The sequence below is a fragment of the Camelus bactrianus genome, chromosome 20, assembly GCF_048773025.1.
Source record: "Camelus bactrianus isolate YW-2024 breed Bactrian camel chromosome 20, ASM4877302v1, whole genome shotgun sequence".
Taxonomy (NCBI): domain Eukaryota; kingdom Metazoa; phylum Chordata; class Mammalia; order Artiodactyla; family Camelidae; genus Camelus; species Camelus bactrianus.
This window is the reverse complement of record NC_133558.1, coordinates 11,944,945-11,965,312: the sequence shown is the minus strand read 5'-3', so window position 1 is coordinate 11,965,312 and position 20,368 is coordinate 11,944,945. Positions and strand designations below refer to the sequence as shown.

At 40.7% G+C, this 20,368-nt stretch overlaps 1 protein-coding gene across 1 annotated transcript in view; it reads left to right on the top strand.

Moving 5' to 3' along the window:
- Positions 1-11,061: 11,061 nt before the first annotated feature.
- DEK (DEK proto-oncogene) overlaps positions 11,062-20,368 on the top strand; it is a 29,010-nt gene continuing 19,703 nt past the window's right edge. Inside the window, exons 1-6 of the mRNA XM_074348146.1 lie at positions 11,062-11,235; positions 11,601-11,760; positions 14,757-14,858; positions 15,088-15,197; positions 16,285-16,379; positions 17,198-17,318. Coding sequence (XP_074204247.1) covers positions 11,610-11,760; positions 14,757-14,858; positions 15,088-15,197; positions 16,285-16,379; positions 17,198-17,318 — 579 coding nt within the window. The 5' untranslated portion in view covers positions 11,062-11,235; positions 11,601-11,609. The remainder of the gene's footprint in view (positions 11,236-11,600; positions 11,761-14,756; positions 14,859-15,087; positions 15,198-16,284; positions 16,380-17,197; positions 17,319-20,368) is intronic.

Genomic DNA, 20,368 nt, shown 5'->3' with positions numbered 1-20,368 from the left:
AGCAGGCAGCGAACCAACAGAGTCCTTGAAATTCTGGGGCCGGGCGATTTCAGAAAAACCCTTTTAAAACCTTTGATCTGCCCAATGAGGTTCAAGGCAAGGCACCACTTCATTCATCCCCTGCCTCCGTCCTCATTTGTTTTTATCACAACGTCACTCAACCGTTGATATTCATGTTGAGTGCTCTGAGAATCTCCGGCCAGCCATTTAAATTTTTCCAAAATAGCCCCTTCCATTTAATGGTTTTAAAAATGTGGACGTCCCCTCTAGTTAAACTTAGGTTGCCAGCACTTTAGAATGGCCCCGGGAGGGATATGTTTAGCTGTACAAGACAGGACAGATCTCTTCCGCTATCTTGGTAGACACCTGTCACCTGTCAGGGCCCCGAGTCAGGGCAAAGGCAGTCATTTCACCTGTCTTTGATGGCTGAGCATGCCCGGAGCCTCCGTTCTCGGGAGAGACGCAGTTCTGAAGAGCCAAAGGCCTGGGAAGAAGCAGGTGGATGTATTTAAACACAGTTCTAATGGCAAACGAACTAGCAAAGGGCAGAGCATACTGAATAATATAAAAGATAAGAGGGATGGGAAGGGCTTTGTGAAAACATCACTGTATCACTAACATATAGGAGCTGGAAGTGACGTAATTCCTACTGGGAATGTGGAAGGTGAGTTGTTAAATGGCACTCCACTTATTCATTGATTTATCTACCAATATAATATATGTTTATGGGGTAGGTTAGAGGCAGTGTGGTATTATTCATAGCCATTATTCACAGTCACGTTACAACATAAAGGTTACTAGGAATTAACTTCGAAAGCAACCAGTTGATAACAGAGTTCTGGAAAATGCAAATACCTATTAAAGAGACTCCATAGTAATCCACTATCTTCCCTAAACTTATCAGATAACTTTCTGTCTTTCCCTAAACTTATCAGATAACTTTCTGTCTTTCCTAAACTTATCAGATAACTTTCTGTCTTTCCTAAACTTATCAGATAACTTTCTAATCTGAGGACTGGGGGAGAAAAATGGGTGCTTACAAGAATTGTCAGGATTCTCTACAGGGCAAGAGGTCAATATTGGAAGATAAACTCATTAAACAAGTTATTGCAAATGGAAAGGCCCGCTTAGGTGACATAGGAAGAGGGAGGGGTTAGCACAAAGGCTCTGGCCTTCTTATTCATTCAGCCGGTATTCATTGAATGCTTGCTGGATTGAGACAGCTGGCTGCTAGGCCAGAGAAGAGGTAACAAGAAAAGTAACATCCCTAACCTCACGAAGCTGAATATCGGGGGCAGATAGGCAAGTAAACAGGCTGTTGAAAGGAGATGCTTTAGGGGGTAGGGTACAGCTCAGTGATAAGGGGCATACCTAGCATGCATGAGGCCCTGTGTTCAATTCCCAGTACCTCCATTAAAAAATAAACCTAATTACCTCCCGGGCAAAAAGAAAGGAGATGCTCTGACAGAGGGCAGGACACATGAAGTCCAGAGGAAGTGACTTTTAAGCTGAGCCCTGAAGATTGAGTGTAACTTGGCCAGGGACAGGAGAGGAAGAGGAGAAAGAGTTTGGGTAGGGGTCAGGGGAGGAGGGTCGCACGGAGAGATAGCCCAGAGTGAAAAAACCTGGCAATTCAGAGAATGTAGAGAACTTCCTTATGGCTGGAAGAGTATTTTTGGGGAGTGGGAGTGGGAGTGGTTGAGAGGAAGAATGGAAGGACAGGCTAGAAAGGTAAGCAGAGGCCAGATCATGGTCTCCTAGGCTATGTTTTAAAGTTGCACTTTATTCCACAATGAGGAGGCATTGAAATATTATAGACAAGGTAACGAGATCAGATTTTTTGCTTGAAAAAGTCTACTGGCTGCAGGCAGGAAAAAAAAAAAAAAAAAACAAGGGTGGGAGGTGGAGATGAGAGGGGAGAAGAGCTTTAGGAGGGGCACATGGTCAATGAATACCAGTGTACAATCCTCATGCCTCTGTGAAATCTGCCCCAGGACATGTCCCCAGAGAGACAAACTTTCCTGAAGGGAGGTGAGTCAGTGGTGGTAAACAACTGAGAAACAACACTGGTAAATAGAAACTAGAGATAGAAACAAAATGGTATGTTGAGGGGGTGGGGATTTACAGAATATTTCATTTGTACAATAACTCTGTCTCATACAGTTGAAGAATAAAAAGCCTGTTGATTTGTAACAGAGTAGTGGAATAAATTACAGGAAAACTGGACACGCAGGAATCAGTGATATATACATATAACAAATATTCTGCTGTGTAAACAGCAAAGCAGTATCCTCCTACCCCAGCTTGCCTCTCCTTTTGAGAGTGATTTTATTGTCTTCCACTCCTACCATGTCATCGTTTTATGACCTGCCTCCATGTGAACCCATCTGGCTGAAATCAAAGTTCATGCTACTTGGACTAGACCATGCTCTCTAGATTAGCTGAGGTCCAGACATCTGTAGCTGCCCCTGGGAGCTGAATGACCTCACTGTAAGCATGGTGGGCTGCCATCAGAATATTGAAAGAAAAGCTTAGGTTAAGGTGCTTGGAAGTACCAGGGCTCCCTGCTGGATTCTCCCATCTATTCTGAGAGCACAGGGGCATAGGGAAAGCAAGGGGAAAGCTGGTTGATCTCAGGAAAGCAGAGCCAGAGCAGGACAGCCAAACATTTTACCCTCGGAACACTCGCTTCTTTTTTTGTGATTGTTTTAAGATCATTTGCTGTGTTTTCCCTCTCTGTCTGATTTCAGGTCTACTATCCTCAATTTCCCTTTGTATGTTTTCTTTTCAATTTCTCCTCTCCTCTTTTTAACTCTTCACTTCTTTTTCCTATCTCCCTTTCCTCCTTTCTTCATTCATTGATTGACTGCACATTTTTATATCTGGTCTTTATCTTGTATCTCTGTAGTACTATCTACTATGTTACTAGAGTAAGTGCTGAAGCTACAAAGATGACCAAGGCAAGTGACTTCATAGTCAGTGGATGTATGAAGCAGGATTCTATGGTTGCAGGTAACAGAAATGCAGTCAAGATAACTTAAGTGGGGGAAACAGAATTGTTTAACAGGTAACAGGGCTGTCACCTGGAAGCTGAAGGGGTGGATACAACAGGCTTCCTGAACAATCTGGAATGGGAATTGAATACAGTCTTGACTCTCTGTCCTTCCTTTATCTTAACTATCCTTCCTCTTCTTCTCTTTCTCAATTCCAAATTCCCAAGGAGGGGACTAACTGGCCTCACTTGGGTCAGATGCCCAGTCAAGGTAGACAAGGTGTCAGCATCATGATACAAAAACATGCCTAAAAAAGGTTATGTAAATATCTGGATGGTGGCTAGCATAGGATTGGGGATGAGGATGAAAGGGTACTTGAGGGGACTGGGAAGAAGGCAGCTCTTCAGAAAGAGCTTAACTTAAGTGAAGTTTACTACAAAGGTGGATATGTAAATAAGTAATTAAAATATCATTTCACAAATACTGTAATAAAGATACTTACCAAGTCCTAAGGGAACACAGCGTAGGGGAGAGAGGAAGGGATATCAGCTTCAGAGACCTGAGGAATGCTTCATGGAGAAGGCAATGTTTTTTGAGTCTTAAAAGATTATTCTGTGTTTGCCAGACAAACACACCAGCTAGTGTATAGGACTTGTAAGACTATTCCTTGTTTTGGACTTGTTTTTCCATAAGGAAGGGGAAGGACAAGGCTTCAGGGAGAGGTCAGTAAGGGAGCTACTACGATGGCTAAGGAGAGAGATGATACCTCTTGAAAGAAAAGGGGTGGGGATGAGAGACGTTTAGGTTCCAAATGCAGAGAACTACATGTGAAGAGTCGCAAAGAGGTCAGGCCAAGGTGACTTAAATATCCAAGCCTGAGTAGCAAGGTGGACAACAAAGCGATGAAACAAATTAGTAAAAAGAGGAGAGATTTGCTAGAGAAGAGAATGGGTTTAGCTTTTCATATGTTGAATTTCACATATTAATGAACTGTTAAGTGAAGAAATCTAATACGCGATTATAAGAGCACGGTGCTCAAAGAGAGAGTAAGTTGTTAAATTCATTGATTTGGACTTTACTTATTTTTTTTTTGCAGGGGAGGTAATTATGTTTATTTAGTTAGTTTTTCCATGGAGATACTGGGGACTGAATCCAGGACCTTGTGCATGAGTTCATTGATACCATGGGCGTGGATGAAGTCACCCAGGGAAGTCACTTGTAAGGAAAGAACCAAGAGCCTGTGGCAATCCCTGAAGAACTCCAGCATCTGAGAGGGTGACAGATGCAAGACGGCCAGCAAAGGAGGGGACCCAAGAGAAAGCAGTGTCATGAAAGTCAAGAGAAAAAGGTTTTGAAAGGGGGAATGTTAAACAGAGTCAAACTGGAGCTCATTATTGGTCTTTACGAGAGCAGTTTCAGTGGAGTGCTGGGAAAAGAAAGTTCTGTACGTTGCGTTAAGATTACGATTTCTTAATCTCAGCACTGTTCATTTTTGAACCAAATAATTCTTTGTTGTGTGGACTGTCTTGTGTATTAAAGGATGTTTAAGCAGCATCCGGAGCCTCTACCCACTAGATGCCAGGCACGCCTCCCTCCAGTTGTAACAACCAAAAATGCCTCCAGACATTGCCAAATGTCCCCTGGGGGCATAAACCCCCCTCCCCAACTTGAGAATCCCTGCATTAGATTTGAGATGCAGATGGGAGAGAAACAAGACAAATGTATTTTTCTAAAAAAGTATTTTTAGGAGGTAGCACCATCTTTTAAAGATCTTTTTCTTTTCCTAATTTGCAAACATCTGTTTATTCTAAATTTAATTTTTTTAAACCCAAGCTGCCTATGGGGCAGATAGCCACCCCAAACCTTCTCCAGTTCGTTTAAATAAAGAATAAGTTAAAAAAAGAAATATAAGGTGGGAAGTTACAGCTCAGTGGTAGAGTGGATGACTAGCATGCATGAAGTCCTGGGTTCAATCTCCAGTACCTCCATTAAAAAAATAAGTAAATAAATCTAATTAACTCCTCCTACAAGAAGGAGAGAGAGAGCGAGAGAAAGAAAGAAAGGGAAACTATAAAAGGCTGTAGATTTAAAATAAGATTTATAGGAATATTTTAGAGTTTCATATCTATTTTCTAAGATAATACTCCATTTTGACAATCTTGTGACAATGTTGAGAAGTTCTAGCCACCTTGGAGTAGAAAACACTTTTCTGCCTCTGATGTAATGATTCTGTCAACATTGATGGCATTAAATATACTCTAAATACTGAATGTTAGTCCATAAGCAGAAAGGGCCCTTTCAACAGAGATGACCTCCTTATTTTACAGTAAACGAGGGAAATAATATCTAAGCTCTATCTTCTCTATTCCTTTGGTCTCATTCCATGAAACAGTTGATCAGGATATACTGATAAGATGTGTTTTAAATAATATTTGCTAAATTTAGAGCAAAATTAGATTCTAGGGTCAAAATTGGGTAACGACTTATCCTTTGTTCTCCAACTTTTATTAAATCTCAGCACCATTTCCCTCACCTTCTACGGCTTACCTTGAATAGTTTCCTCCATTGTCAGAGCTAGAATATCCAGTCTATCAACCAACCAGATAACATTGCATTCACCTGTTTTCAAACCTAATCTCAAATTACTAACCTGTGTACTTTGGCCAACTCTTTCTACCAAAATAGAGTATGAAATCTTGTTTTTAGAAGAACCAAATGTGTCACTATATTTATATTTATGACCAGGCTTAGATGAGAATCTGGGCATCAGCTTATTCAAGCCGTGTTAATTTTCTGAGTTTGTATTGCTGGAAGGGCTTTAAAAAGCATCCAGACAACAGACTCATGCCACTGTCTACGAACCAAAAGGGGATGCATTTCAATTAAACAAATATTTTAAAAGTATTTGTATCAGGCACTGTGCCAAGCACTGGGGAAGAATAATAAATAGCATGGACGTGGTCTCCGCCCACAAAGCTTGTAGTCTGGGAAAGACAGATATGTGTGTGTACGAGCTAGATACGTGTATAAGAAAGATATGTGTGCACTGTATGTGAAAACCACCTCTCAGGCAAAAATGAAACAGCATTTAAGAATAAGGGTTTAATGTTTCCCAAAATAAAACCAACAAATATTTTCAGGCATATCCCCTGTTCATCCCAATTGTACCTTTTTGGTTGTAATGATCAGCCCCTCTGTGAGGAGACAGCAGTGCTCCCCAGCTAGTCTGTCGATGCCCCCTTATCAGTCCGGTGGGGTGGTGGACTGATCTGGCCACTAGTCAATGAGCAGAATCACAGAACAGGTATGAGTTCTTTTCTTGATCTATTCCCCTAATTCTGTGAACTCTAAGGACTCATGTAGCGATGGTGGATCTACAAGATCAAAGAAGCCTAGAGCAACGAGTAAACCACATGAAAGGAAGCCCTGGGGAGTTGCCTGAACTGGCCCAGAGCTTTACAGAGTAAGAAATAAACTTCTGTTGTTAAAACTGTTTAACTGCTATTAAATAAACTTTAGCCAAAAGAACCAGTCATCTTAATATACCATCTCATCACATTAAACAAAAAATGTTCTTCAACTTCGTAGTTAAGAGTTTATTTAGTTTGCATTCATTTGGCAAATACCTACTGACCGCCCAGTATGTGTTAGGTCCTGCTTTATATGCCAAGAATGCTGTGATGAACAAGACGAGGTCCCTGTAGCCACAAGGAGCTTATATTTTAGTGGGGAAGACAGACAATAAGCAACTAAAAATTTCAGGCAGTGATAAAGGCAACAAAGGAAATAAAGACCTTATTTTTTAATTTAATTGATTTTAATTTTTTTAATTAAAAAAAGTTGAGGGGCAGGGAGTTAGGTTTACTTATTTATTATTTTAGAGGAAGTACAGGGGATTGAACCTAGGACCTCGTGTATGCTAAGCATGCACCCTACTACTTGAGCTATACTCTCCCCCAAGACCTTACTTCTTAATTCTGCCCCATTTTTACTCACCCCTCTTACATCTTTGCTTTCCTCCCTACTCAACTCAGATTCTGTGCTCCATCATTATGTTCATTGTCCTGCTCAGAGCTTCAATTCACCTGCCCTCTCCTTTCTCCATACTTATCTGACAAAAGGCCAACCTGGTTACATCCAATCCTTTGCCACCTTTGCACCTACTCCCAGTAGCTGAATATGGCTGGAGAAAAACAGTAATCCTGTCTGGTCTCACTCTGACCTCAATGGGTCCTCTGCAGCTACAACAAACCTACTACATTCCCCAGTCTATTCATGCCCCATTCTCCTATATGACTAGTTCACATTTCTTCTTTCCTGAAACCTCCAACTATCCTCTCCCACCCTCATTGTCAACGACTTTGCTCCTGATTTCACTGATAAACTCAAAAGAAAAAAAAATTCTAAAGCTTCCACAAATCTGCCAACCACACCCGGTGTCTGTACCCATATCCTCTGTCTTTCTTTCTGCTACTACATAGAAATTGTCCGTTAATCTATCTATGGTCAACTCCTCCACTTGTGTACCAGGTTCCATCTCCTCTCATCTCCTGGGTAGTCATGGAGATGTGTCTCCTCCAACCCCCTTCAAGGAAGGACCTGTTGCCCAGCTACAGAGCCCATGGTTAACAGACAGCGTCCATCTGTCAGGGGCTGCCCCAGCTGTAGAGTCATTTCACCTGAGGCCATGCCCTTCCTGGGGCAGCTTGCATGCAGTGACTGAGCAAGGTGGGGGTAAAAAGCCTAGCCCTGCAGGGCACTCTGCAAAGCTGTACTCACCGCAGAGCTCCCCACGGGGTTATGCTGACGCTTTGTCAGGGCTGCTTCACAGTTTGACCTCTTTCTCTGCCGATCTTGCTTTCTCCCCCTTCCTTTGATGCGTACTGATCTCCAGTCAATATCTGGCACCCTCAATTCTGTTTCTGCATCTGCACAGAGAGAACCCCACTTGACATCCCCTGCCTCTCTTCCATCATCATTTTCCTCCATGTACTGATTCCTTTTCATCATCATATAAACATACAGTAACATCTCCCTTGTTACAGACCAAACTCCCTTTGAGTAACTGCTCCATTTCTCGACTCCCCTGAAACAGCAAAATTCCTGGGAAGTGTCTGAACCATCCCTTGACTACCTGTTTCTAACCCCACTTCTGGGCAGCTCCATACTCACCACCTCCCAGAAATAGCTCTTATTAGTGTTGCTGATAATTCATCACTCTTACATCCCGTGGTCAATTCTCAGTTCTCATCTCACTTGACCCTTTAGCAGCCTCTGACCCAGCTGATTGCCCTCTCTCCTCTCTCCGCCTTAGACACTTCTTCATCACTCGGCTTCTGACACACAACCTTTTTGCTGGATTCTTTTCCCACTTCATTGGCTATGGTTGCTCCTTCTCATCTCCTTTGCTGGTTCCACTTACTTTCCTGAGCATCTAAACATTGGCGAGCTCCAGGGTACAGTCTTGACGCCCTCCTCATCTCTGCTATCACTTTGTTAGTGATTTCCTCCAGTCTCAGGGCTTTAAATACCATCTACTACGTGTTGACAACTGCTACATTTGTATCTTGAGTTAAGAGTTTCTCCTGAATGCCACTCTCACATCCAACTGCCTATTCTGAATCTCCATTTGGACGCTAACAGGAATCTCAAACCTAATATACCTAAACAAAACAACTGATTCCCTTCCCCATCACCCATCCCCAGCCCCCTCAATCCCTCACCTCAGTAAATAGCTACTCTGTTCTGGTTATTGAACCAAAACCCCAAAGTCATCATTGATTTCTTTGTCTCTTATAACCCACACTCAATACTTTAGAGAATTCTTTAGAATATATCCAGTATTTTTCCATTGCTCTCATTTACTTAAGATCGCTTTTCAAATGTCATCTTATTAAGAAGATCTTCCTTAATTATCAAATATGTAAAATAAAATCCCATCCATCCTACTGATACTTCCTATCTCCTTTAACTTGCTTTACTTTTATAGCTACTCATCATACCACATATTCATTTGTTTGTTCACTGTTTCAACTAGAATGTAAGCCTGAAGATGGCAGGGACTTAGTTCTGTTCTCTAGCTCCTCGCAACCGGCAGAGAGTAGGTGCTCAATAAGTATGTTTGAATGAAAAAAATGAATGAATGAAAAAGAATGAAAAGGGAACAGTGGTGGTATTGGGTGAGGAGACACACTTGAGCATAGAGCTAAATGATGTGAAGGTGCAAATCAGTTGAAGATTCTGAGGGGAAAGCAGTCCTGCCTGGCAGAAAAAAGCAAGTGGAAAGCCCAAAAGTAGAGATGAGCTTGGTTTTTCGGGAGAATAGCAAATGTTTGTGAAGCAGAAACAGCCAAGAGTGTCAGTGAGATGAGATCAAGATTGTCAGCAACTGGGATTATGTAGAACCTTATAAACCATGTGGACAAAAAAATGTTGCCTGCCATTCTAGTACACAACAATGTTGCCCGCCATCAAACCATTAGCCACTGAGCCCTGAGGGGAATTCAGGACAGAGAAAAATAGGATACTGGCCTTAGATAGTTAAGGGGCATACCTGGGGAATAATTTCCAATGAGGCCAGACTCTTGCATCTTTCCACTCATAGAAAAGCACTAAAATCATTAACTTGAGATGTCTGTTTTGTGTGTGTGTGGGGGGGGGGATTAGCAGTAATCTTTGATGTTTGACAACATGCTTTTTTTTTCTTTTCCCAGCAAAAACTCCTATATATCCCAGCTCTTCCCTTACCTCTTCAGAGCAGTTCCTCAGAGATATGTGAGAAGCTGTCTCCCACGCTATAGTTCTCAGTAAGTTACCCAAGTAAAACTCGAAACGTTTAGATTGTGCGTTTTTCTTCAGTTGACAACCCTAAGTATTTTGAATTGTATTCCAAGTATGATGGGAAGCTACTGCAGAGTGTTTGAGCAAGAGAATACCCAATCTGATAATTAAAACAAACTCCACTTGGCTTCTAAGTGACTGGTAGGAGGTGGGGGTAGCAATATGGAAGTAGCCTAACCAATGAGACACTATGTCAAAATCCAAGCGAAAGAGAGTGGACAGGGTTTGAGTGACATCAGTAGAGTGGGAAATGGTTTAAAATTTAAGGGTAGAAATGGCAGGATTTGCTTATGTTTTCAGTACAGGCATAAAAGGAAAGGAGAAGACTCAAAGAAAATGTCTAATTTTTCCTCATAAACCAGAATCCATTCAGGCAAATTTAACTGACCATAGTTCCATTAAGTTCATCCAGTGAAAGGATCCTTTGGGGAGCTAGTGGTTGAGGCGTTGGGGGGCGGAAATGAAGGGGAATCACGTATAAATACGGGGCATTTGAGGGGGGAAAGCACTGTGTTCAATTTTTTCAGTGTTGAGTTTTTAAGGTATCTGCGGAGCTGGTCTGGAACTGGGATGAGTCTGGACTGGAAAGTACCGTATTTCCTCTATTATAACCAACACACACGATTTCCCCCTACACTTACAAGTCTGGAAACCCTTTTGTCTCCGGTGACATGAACTTTCAACGTGGTAGGGTCGTCTTCCTTACGGGTCGCTTCCTTACAAGCGATGAGGCCCTCCGAATACAGCAGATTCGGGAGTCTTCCCGAGCGTGATCTCTGGGACCTAAATGAGGTCGCTCACTTACTAATTCCCCTCAATCTCTGGGAAATACTGCAGCAGCCACTTCGCGGGACGTAAACTTCTTCACCACCGCCCCCACCCCCCGGCCCCGCGGCCGCTCCTCCTCTTTTCCGGGAACGAGCCTCGGAGACAATACACATGCAGGCCCCCTAGCGTTCTTCCGTTCGGCGCCGCCCCGCCGGCCCTGGGCCCGCTCTCGCCTGCCGCCCTCCGCCCGGGACGCGCGGCCTGTCCGCTTTCCCAGAGGAGCCCGGACGCGACGCCGGACGCCGCTAGTGCGGCCCCGGAGCGCACGGCCCCTCCCTCCGCCCGAGCCAGGGCGACCCCGCCCCGCCCGGGCTTCCCGCGGAGGCGCCGGCCCGCCCCGCCTCCCCCACCCCGCGCGCGCCAACTCCCAGCCCGTGCCCCTGATTGGCCGCCGCATTCCCGCTTTCCTTCCCGAACCGCCATTTTGAAAATCTTGTCGATTCTGGGCAGCGGAGAGTGCGGCGCGAGCGTCACGCCAGCGAGCGGCCCGCGCGCTTCCTCCTCGGCGCCCGCCGCCGCCTCTCGGAGCATCTTCGTGCCCTCGCGCGCCAGGCCTGCGGCGGCCGGACCCGCGGTGAGGGCCGCGTCGTAGAGGGGAGGCCGAGAGGGCGCCGCTGGGCCCGCCCGCACCGCCGCGGCCATTTGGACGGCGGCCTGGGGCGGGGGAGGGGACGCGGGGCGGCCGGCGGCGCGGGCCGGGCGGTGGGAGGGGCGGCTCGGCGCCCGCGCTTTCCCGCCTCGGGACGGCCCGCGGGGCGGGAGGGAAGCCGCCCCCGGGGAGTGAGCGCCGCCATCCCGGCTACGCGGGGAGGCAACTTTGAGGTCGGGTTGCCCGCGGCCCCCTCGGGCGGTGCTGGGTCGGTCCACCGCGGGCCGCGCGTCCTTCCCGCCGCCAGGGGCGAGGGGACCGAGACGTCTGGCTTCCGTCCCCGCCCGCAGGTCCACAGCATGTCCTCCTCGGGCCCTGCTGCGGAGGGAGAGGGAACCCCCGCCCAGCCTGCGTCCGAGAAAGAACCCGAAATGCCCGGCCCTAGAGAGGAAAGTGAAGAGGAGGACGAGGAGGAGGAGGAGGAGGAGGAAGAAGAGGAGGAAGAGAAAGGTGGGGAAGGAGTCTTGTTCCTCGCGATGGATTTTACCGAACAGAGTTTTCTGGCTCTTTTTGCGCTTAGAGACGCTAAATCGGAGTGGTTTTCAGCAAGAATTGTTTGCAGAATTGTCTGCTTTTTTTGTGTGTTGAGCGGTAGCAAATAACTTTGTGAATTCCCGTTTTTGAAAAATACTTGTTCTTTGTTATTACATACTCTGGAGTGCAGTCGCCTTCTCGCCAGCAATACCGGTTCATAACATTTTATCATTTGACAGGAAGTATGTAAGTTTCAGATCTCTTTTAAAAACTGCTAGCCTTTGAGGTTACTAAGATAATGTTTTATTTTTGCTAACTTGAGTACACATCCTTTGCATTTTGAAGGTATTGTAAGATCTTTAATGAAATCACACGTTGAGACTTGAAGAAGTTACTCATATTGGTCCTGGAAGTATTTTAATAGTTTTAATATGCGTTCTGAACTTCAGCAGATGTTGTTTTCAGAGGCTTAGGGGGAGTTACTTTCATGGGGAAACACCGGTGAAAGCTGTTGTTACTTGAGAAAGTTAAGTCCGAAAGCAGTGAACTATGAAAGAAAGTTAAATACGAGCTCAGAGCTGTCTCAGTTTTGGTTTTGAAGGAGAGCAGTAATAACTGCTGGTTGGAGGCATGAAACAAGAACCTTGCAGAATTGAGGAGTAGTACTCGCATCAGTTCATCCGAGATGCATGGGGCAAGTGCCTCTGAGGTACGCCAGCTTCCTAAAGTGTTTGCAACCACTTAAAAATTAAATCACGGATCTTACCGTTCTTGGATGATACTAGCCCAGCCTGGGTTTATTTAATATATGAATACAGCTCATCCAAACTTGGAAGAGGTTTGAGATTTTCGATTGAAACCCATGCTTAATTTTCAATTAAAAAAAAAAAAAACCTAAACCAGTGTTTGGTCAGCATTTTTTAAGTACAATCTGGGTTGAGATTACACGGTGTGCCTTTTGTTTGTCTAAAGTGGTAGGTGCTCTAATAGGGAAGCATGTCCAAGTTTAATCACAGAAATGCTTAGGAAAAGATACGAATTATCTTTAAATTATTCATCATATAATACCTGAAGATTGGCTGAAGTATATCACTACCAGTCCAAGACTTTGTCAGCACTTTTTCCTCCAATTTTTGGTTTTGGATATGACAGAGATGGTGAATTTCTTCATGTCAGGAAAAAATTATAGAAGCCATGTAAAAATACTATAAATGACCAACACAGTAATGACTGGGGGACTGGTGATATTTCAAATTGCGACTTTATTTTTAACATGAAATTTTTTTTAAATTATTTCCAAGCAGTTCTATAGTTGTCCTAATTTATTATTGTTCTGTTTTCCTCATTTGAAGTGTTTGTGGAACAACTAAAATTATGAATGTTTTTATCCTACTTAGCCCTGAAAATTTTAACTCTACTACTCAGGCGTCATAGACACGAGACAGTGAAATTTGTGCCAAACATGAGGTGGAGTTGACTTAACTTGGCAGTGGTTTGTGGGGTGAGGAGAAGGGAGGCAGGAGATGCCTAGTCGAAGGTGACTCCTAGGTTTTTGTCTTCGGCAGCTGGGTGGCTAATGTTACCATCTTCTGAAAAATAGAATTCATGAAGATGAGCCAGCCTGGAGATGATTATGACTTCTGTTTTGGATGCATTGAGTTTTGGTGCCGGTAGGACATGAAATGGAGCTGTCCAGTTGGCAGCCCCGTTGTTTGATCTGAAGCTCAGGAGAAAGCACTGTACTGGAGATAGACCAGGAAAGTCCTTAGCTGGTAATCAACAGCAAGCAAACGGCTTAAGCCGCTCAGGGAAAGGAGGTGGAGTGATAACCAGGGTAGCTTCTCTGCATTCTCCACATCATCGCCAGGAAATACCTGCTGGGATCCCTTTCTTTTTACTTATTCTTTCTGTGCAGATCTTTACATCTCCAAATTTTACCCATCCTTCAAAGCCAGCTCCAGTGTCTTGATCCTTTTTCCCTAATCCCCAAAGAATTACTCTTTTCTCAATTCACAACTTTTATTTGTATTTTTTGGAAGTGTTTTATCATCCTCTACTTTGGAGTATAGTATTTGTGTCTCATCAACCCCGGTAGACATGATCTCTTTTAAGAAATACTCAATTTCTTAATCATCTGTTGATCCTCCCTTAGTATCCAGTGCAGCTTTGCACAAAACAGGCATTCAGTTGAGTGAATGCAAGGATTTCCAGCAGTATATGTAGGGTCCTTTTATCTGACTTTATCTCAGTAAGTAAATGGCTTTAGAATATCAAGCTTAATGTTTTAAGTTTTAAAATATAATGTATTTCCTAGCTTTTTTTTTAAAAGCAGGCTGGGCTGAACATTTCAAAACCTTTTTACAGTGATTTGTGATCATTATGAACATAATCTCTTGAAGTGCCCCTCCCAGTTGTCTTAAAAGTACACTTGCAGAATTTACCCTAGCCATAGTAACTCTGTGCTGCTCTGCCTTATGGTTCTTGTCTTTGTTTTGTCAGCTTACCAAATTATTGCTTTCCCCTGTGTATATCTTTTGAAGTTCTTAAAATCTCAATCTAAACTTGCTGTTTTCTTCTGTACAGCACACTGTGAATCCCAATAAATGGAATTATGTCTAGTCAGAGTAGACTTAGGGTGTTGTTGATTTTTCACAAATAAAGTGACTGGATTTCTACAGCAGTATTTATAGTTGGATAAAAAGTTTGTTTGCATTCTGATTTTATTTAATTTTTTTTGACTGGATCCCCTGTGGTGTTGGCAGGTAAGTGAAATGTTACTTTTAAAAAACTTCAGTGATGCTATTAACTTATGAAATATTTTTATCTCTGTTATGTCATTTGTTTCTCAAAATCATGCTCAGGAGAAGAGTAAGGTATTAGGTGTCTGCTATTTTTTTCTACATGTTTATCCAATAAAGTTAATACAGTTTTTAAGCTTTTAGTTATTTAAAAAGTATTAAATTAACTTCTAGAAAAGAGTCTCATCGTGGAAGGCAAGAGGGAGAAGAAAAAAGTAGAGAGGTTGACAATGCAAGTCTCTTCCTTACAAAGAGAGCCATTTACAATTGCACAAGGTAAGTTTATGTTTATTTCATTTTATAGTGAAAATGCCTAATACACAAAACGATGGTTAGCAGTGCTTCATTTTTAGTGTTTACTAAATAGTAGTATATTATTGGTGTAATTTTTAAAATTTTTCCTAATTAGAGCAGAAGTTACATGTAAATTATGTTGTAAAAATAGTTCTCATTAAATTAAATGTGCTAACACATAATGAATATTTAATATGGTATTTTTTTCTAGGAAAGGGGCAGAAACTTTGTGAAATTGAAAGGATACATTTTTTTCTGAGTAAGAAGAAAACAGATGAACTTAGAAATCTACATAAACTGCTTTACAACAGACCAGGCACAGTAAGACTTTTTTATACCTTTAACCTAGTCACATATTTATGTGATAAAATACTTCACAATAGAAGCCTAATTTTCATCCTGGAAAGGACTTAAGTGATCAACTGGATCAATTTCCTACTTTACAAGTGAGCCAGCTGAGACAAAACCTGAGACAAGTGTGCCCCAGGTTTTGACTGATTTACACAGATAGGACATGTAGCAGCTGGATGTCAACCGTTAGTGTGGTAATATCCAGGGTCCTGTATACTGTAGTTGTTTTTAGGCCAATCTCATATTTCAAATTGTGAAATCCAAATTATGATGATATTAGTGATCTTTAACTGTATTAGGAGAAATTTATACTTTGGATGTTTTTAAGCATTCAGAACAAATGATATGTATTGTATCTCATTTGAGCAAATAACTAATAAATTAGGTGGTAATTCTTTGGCAATGTATTTGTTAGAATAAATCAGCGTTTCATTTACTGAATTATTACACTGTACACACAGCTTTGGTATTCCATATAAGTGAGGAGATTTTGCTTTGGGTTGTACAGAGGCAAAGTAAAGCTTGATATTGTTAAGACTGTCTGAAGCATGGTAAAATTTATTTTCATGTGTTACCTCATTCAACCCTCACAACAGTCTAATTTACACAAGTCTCATTACTGCTAAATGGTATTTACTTTTGAAGGTGCTCTGTTCTTTACTTTTTAAAGACTGAATCCCTGACTTTCTGATTTGGAAAATAAGAATTACTGCTAGTAACTTGTATTACTTGAGGAAAGAATGTCTTTTTTAGTAGTAACTTTCCGTATCCCTTGGTGCTATCAGAAAACATTTAGTTGGGGGTTTATAATTACAGTAAAAATTCCCAGATGAAATTCATCTAAATTCAAACTGTTATTTTCAAAGAATTAAGTTTGTAAACACTTTATAATGTTAATATTTTAGTAATAAATACAGTTTTCCATTGTGAATAAAAATGTTGAGTAAATCAATACTGTAACATGGAGGCAGTTGTGAAAATAAAGATGTTGACTTTAAATTTTCTCTTGTGTATATTACTGGGTAATAAGCATTAATAATAAGGGAAACATTTTCAGGTGTCCTCATTAAAGAAGAATGTGGGTCAGTTCAGTGGCTTTCCATTTGAAAAAGGAAGTACCCAATATAAAAAGAAGGAAGAAATGTTGAAAAAGTAAGTTATTTTTATATCATATATTGATTAATATGCTTCCAATGTATTTTTAAACATTTAAATATAACCACCCTTATATTTTAAGTAGACTGCTGATTCTTTGCTTTAAATTCCAAGACAATGTCATCATAAACTGTTAACTATTAGATTCCAGTAAATAGTGGATATCAAGGTTATTGAAGACTCAAAGACATTTCTGTTTCTTAGAAGAATGATACACATAGATAAATTATTCAGTCTAAAAATGTAGAGTCTTAAGGGAATGTAGTGGAAACTATTCCACTCCTGTTCCTGTCAGCCACTTAGTTCCCCCACTCTACAGGTACCGTTTAAACTACTTTAAAAATAATCAATTTGATAGAAATCATAATGCAAGCAAGTTGATAAATATTTTTAAAATTTTTGAGATGATATGTTCTTAGAGCTTTTGTTTATTGTTATGTATTTATTATGTAGTTTGAGAACTTTAAGTAATAATTACCTATTCCTTCATTGAGACATTCAGTAGGAATGCTGAGGGAGAAATGTATTATTTAATCACTACCCAGAAGAATTAACAGATTTGTGAATTTTATAGTATCAAAAAGCTTTTTACATTATATTCTAGTGAGCTAAGTGAATTTATTAATAATTATATCTTTTTATTTTGTGCACTAGTCAAGATTATCAGGAGTACTTCTAAAATTCAGAGAAACATTGGCTGCTTTCTTAATGTCTTTGGCTGAACCAGTTTGGTTAGCTATTACCTGTATATTGTAGAGAATGTTTATAAACTTTCCTGCATAATCACAGTTGGTTTCTTACATTTTCTGTTTCAGATTCAGAAATGCCATGTTAAAGAGCATCTGTGAGGTTCTTGATTTGGAGAGATCAGGTGTAAATAGTGAACTGGTGAAAAGGATCTTGAATTTCTTAATGCATCCAAAGCCTTCTGGCAAAGTGAGGACCACTTTTTACTATTTCAGAAACAAATCAATTATTTGTAGTCTCTCCTTTTTTTTTTTAATAAGGAACAACTTAATTAGTTAGCATTGCTGTCAACATTTTAGTAGTATCTTCTACATTCAAAGATACTGGCATATCTGCAACAGTTTTATGATAGAGATAACATAGAAGGCATATGGATATATTCTCCCTTATCAGGGATAAAGAATATAAGATTAAGAAAAGTAATTGTTAACTAAATGTTAAGTGGGCCAGAAATACAAAGTAAGTATCCAGAGTTACATGTCTAGAAGGCACTTGAAGAACAGAAATAGGTTGAGCTGAGGATGAGGAGTTGGGCTGGTGGAGGAGGGTGTGCAACGTGTAATCAGATCAAGAAAGACACAATGATGTATTAGAACTGGGTATTTTCTAGATACTGGAGTAAGTGAGAAAGTGACAGAAAAAAGTTGCCTCTTTCAAGTTTCTTGGATTGGGTTTCCAGAATCCTTAGAGCCCAGGAGCTGGACAGGGAAGTAAAATAGTCTTATGGTTTCCCCCACTCTTCCTAACATCTGGATTAGGTTTTCCCTAATTCTTCAACAGTAACAAAGGACATCACTACCTTAAAATGTCAGTTGAAATGTTAGTTATATGACGTTGCATTTTCAGCTTAAGTCTTTCAACAAATATTTTCATATTTTTTCACATTTTGATAGGAAAGAAATTGTGAAGAGATCTGGAGGGCCTAGGAGTTCAGGGGAACACTCAGTGAGGGGAGAAAGACGTAAAGAGTAGAAACCAGAAAATAGCTCTGGGGCTCTGTTTTTGCCTTCTCTTGGTCCTGTTTACCATTAGCAGGACAGTGAAACTTACAGATAGTTTTGTCATGCAGCTGTACACCAAAGGGGTATGGAGATTTTTGGGGAGCTGGAGGTGGTGTTTTGAATTGGTTATTTAATGAGATTATATTTCTGTTTTTCTAAACTTACAATATGGCTATACCTACACCTTGGGATTTCAGGGGACAGATTTGAACAGTTTCCCCAGAAGCAATTACTAAGTTGAGGGATATGGTTGGCAGGGGGGTGATAATTAGGTTTATTTATTTTTATTTATTTATTTTTAACGAAGATACTGGGGATTGAACTCAGGACCTTGTGTGTGCTGCACACACAGTCTACCACTGAACTGTACCCTCCCCCCACGAGGGATATGTTTATATTCAACTTTTCCTCAGAGATTTTCAAATGTGTTCTTTTCAGGACCCCATTACCCTCTTAAAATTAATGAGGACCCCTAGAGCTTCTGTTTATGTGGGTTATATTTATATTTACTGTGTTCTAAATTAAAACTGAAAAATCCTAAAAAGTATATTTTGTATGAAAAGTAATTACTTTCCAAAATTTTAATGAGAATGGCATTGTTTTTGCAAATTTGCTTATGTCAGGCTTAAGAGAAGACAACTCTATTCTCATTTGCTTCTGCATTCCCATCTGTTGCAATGTATTGTTTTGCTTGAAGTATATGAAGAAAATCCAGCCTCACACAGCTATGTAGTTAGAAAAAGGAGGAATATTTTTAAAACCTTTCCTGATAATTGTGGATAGTCTCCTTTGATATGATATCAAAACTCTGCAGTGGTGGATTCTTAAAGGTTAGTTGTGATGTGTTTGAAACCATGTTAATGAACTTGGACCTTTTACCTATGCTTGATTTTGTAATATGCACTCTCCATTTGGAAAATATCAGTTCCCTGAATTACGCATATATTCCACATGTTGGCACATTTCACTGAACGCTGTCAAAATCACATTCATTAATATAACCATCATCTCATCAGGAAAAATCTTTAGGTACTGGGATGCTGTCACGTCAGTGGTAGTGGGTATGAATTTTTCCAAATTCTCATTTTCACTTGAAAATTTGAAACCTACTGGCAACAAATACTGTCAGTTGTTTTCCTTGAGATGATAGGCTCACATTCATTTTTGAGAACATGTCTATGAAATAAACCTAAGTCTGAATAGGCATGGATTTTTAATTACTCTTTTAAAGAATGATGTACCATGAAAAAAAGTGGCTAACTTAGCTTACTGCTCAGTTGTGCAAATGCTTTTCCTTGAGAAAATCAGTGAGCTTCCATATATAGCCAAAGTACTCTGTGTACTTCCCATTTTGTTACACAAATGCTTCAAAGACGTACTCAAAGGTTGAGCGTTAATACAGTTAGTATTTACTGTTGCATCAAGGACATTCTTAAGTGAAATACCCTGCTGATGTGTGGTTGTGAGGAATATAGTGACTACAAAGTGATCTTAAAATTGTTATACTAACATTGTTCACTAACCTTTTGTATTTCTACCTTGATTGTTAATCAGATTTTGTTTCCAAAATGGGATAATGCTGTTGGCACTGGATTCTGAGTAATAGGTTCAACTGTTTTTAGAACAAGTATAGGAAAAGTCTAATTATCTAATTCTAATTTCTAATATTTTAATTCTGTAGCATTTATATATTACTACTCTTTAAAAATTAAAAGCTCTTCATTTATTTTTAGAAGTTGTATTTTCTTGATTTTTTTCTTGAATAATTTAACAGTCTTTCATTTTCCTATACCCAGCACCCATTCCTGTCCTTGTATTACTAATTTCGTATACAGATTATATTCTCATTACCTGTATTTAGTTCCTGAGCTGACATAGGGAGGGAAACCACATTGTTTAAATATATTTGAATCTTGGATTTCATTTAGTGAGTGGTGAGAGTCAACTTTTTTCCTCCAAACAAGCGTATCAAAGAATTCATCCAAATGGATTTGCTTCCTGGTATAGTTGGTAATGGCAATAATTCACTTAACAAGGTTATCTGTATACATTTAGGGAGGTTTCTTGTGGGGAATCTCTGAGAAATAACTTAAGTCCACTAACTTAAAGTTTCTGGAGTGACCTAGATTGGCTCTTTCCCAGTCTGCCTTTAGAAGGATAGGTTGTTTGGGCAAGCTAGGGCTATCCTGTGGACTGTAGATAGCCTGGAAATACTGCACTACACAAACAGCAGCTGCG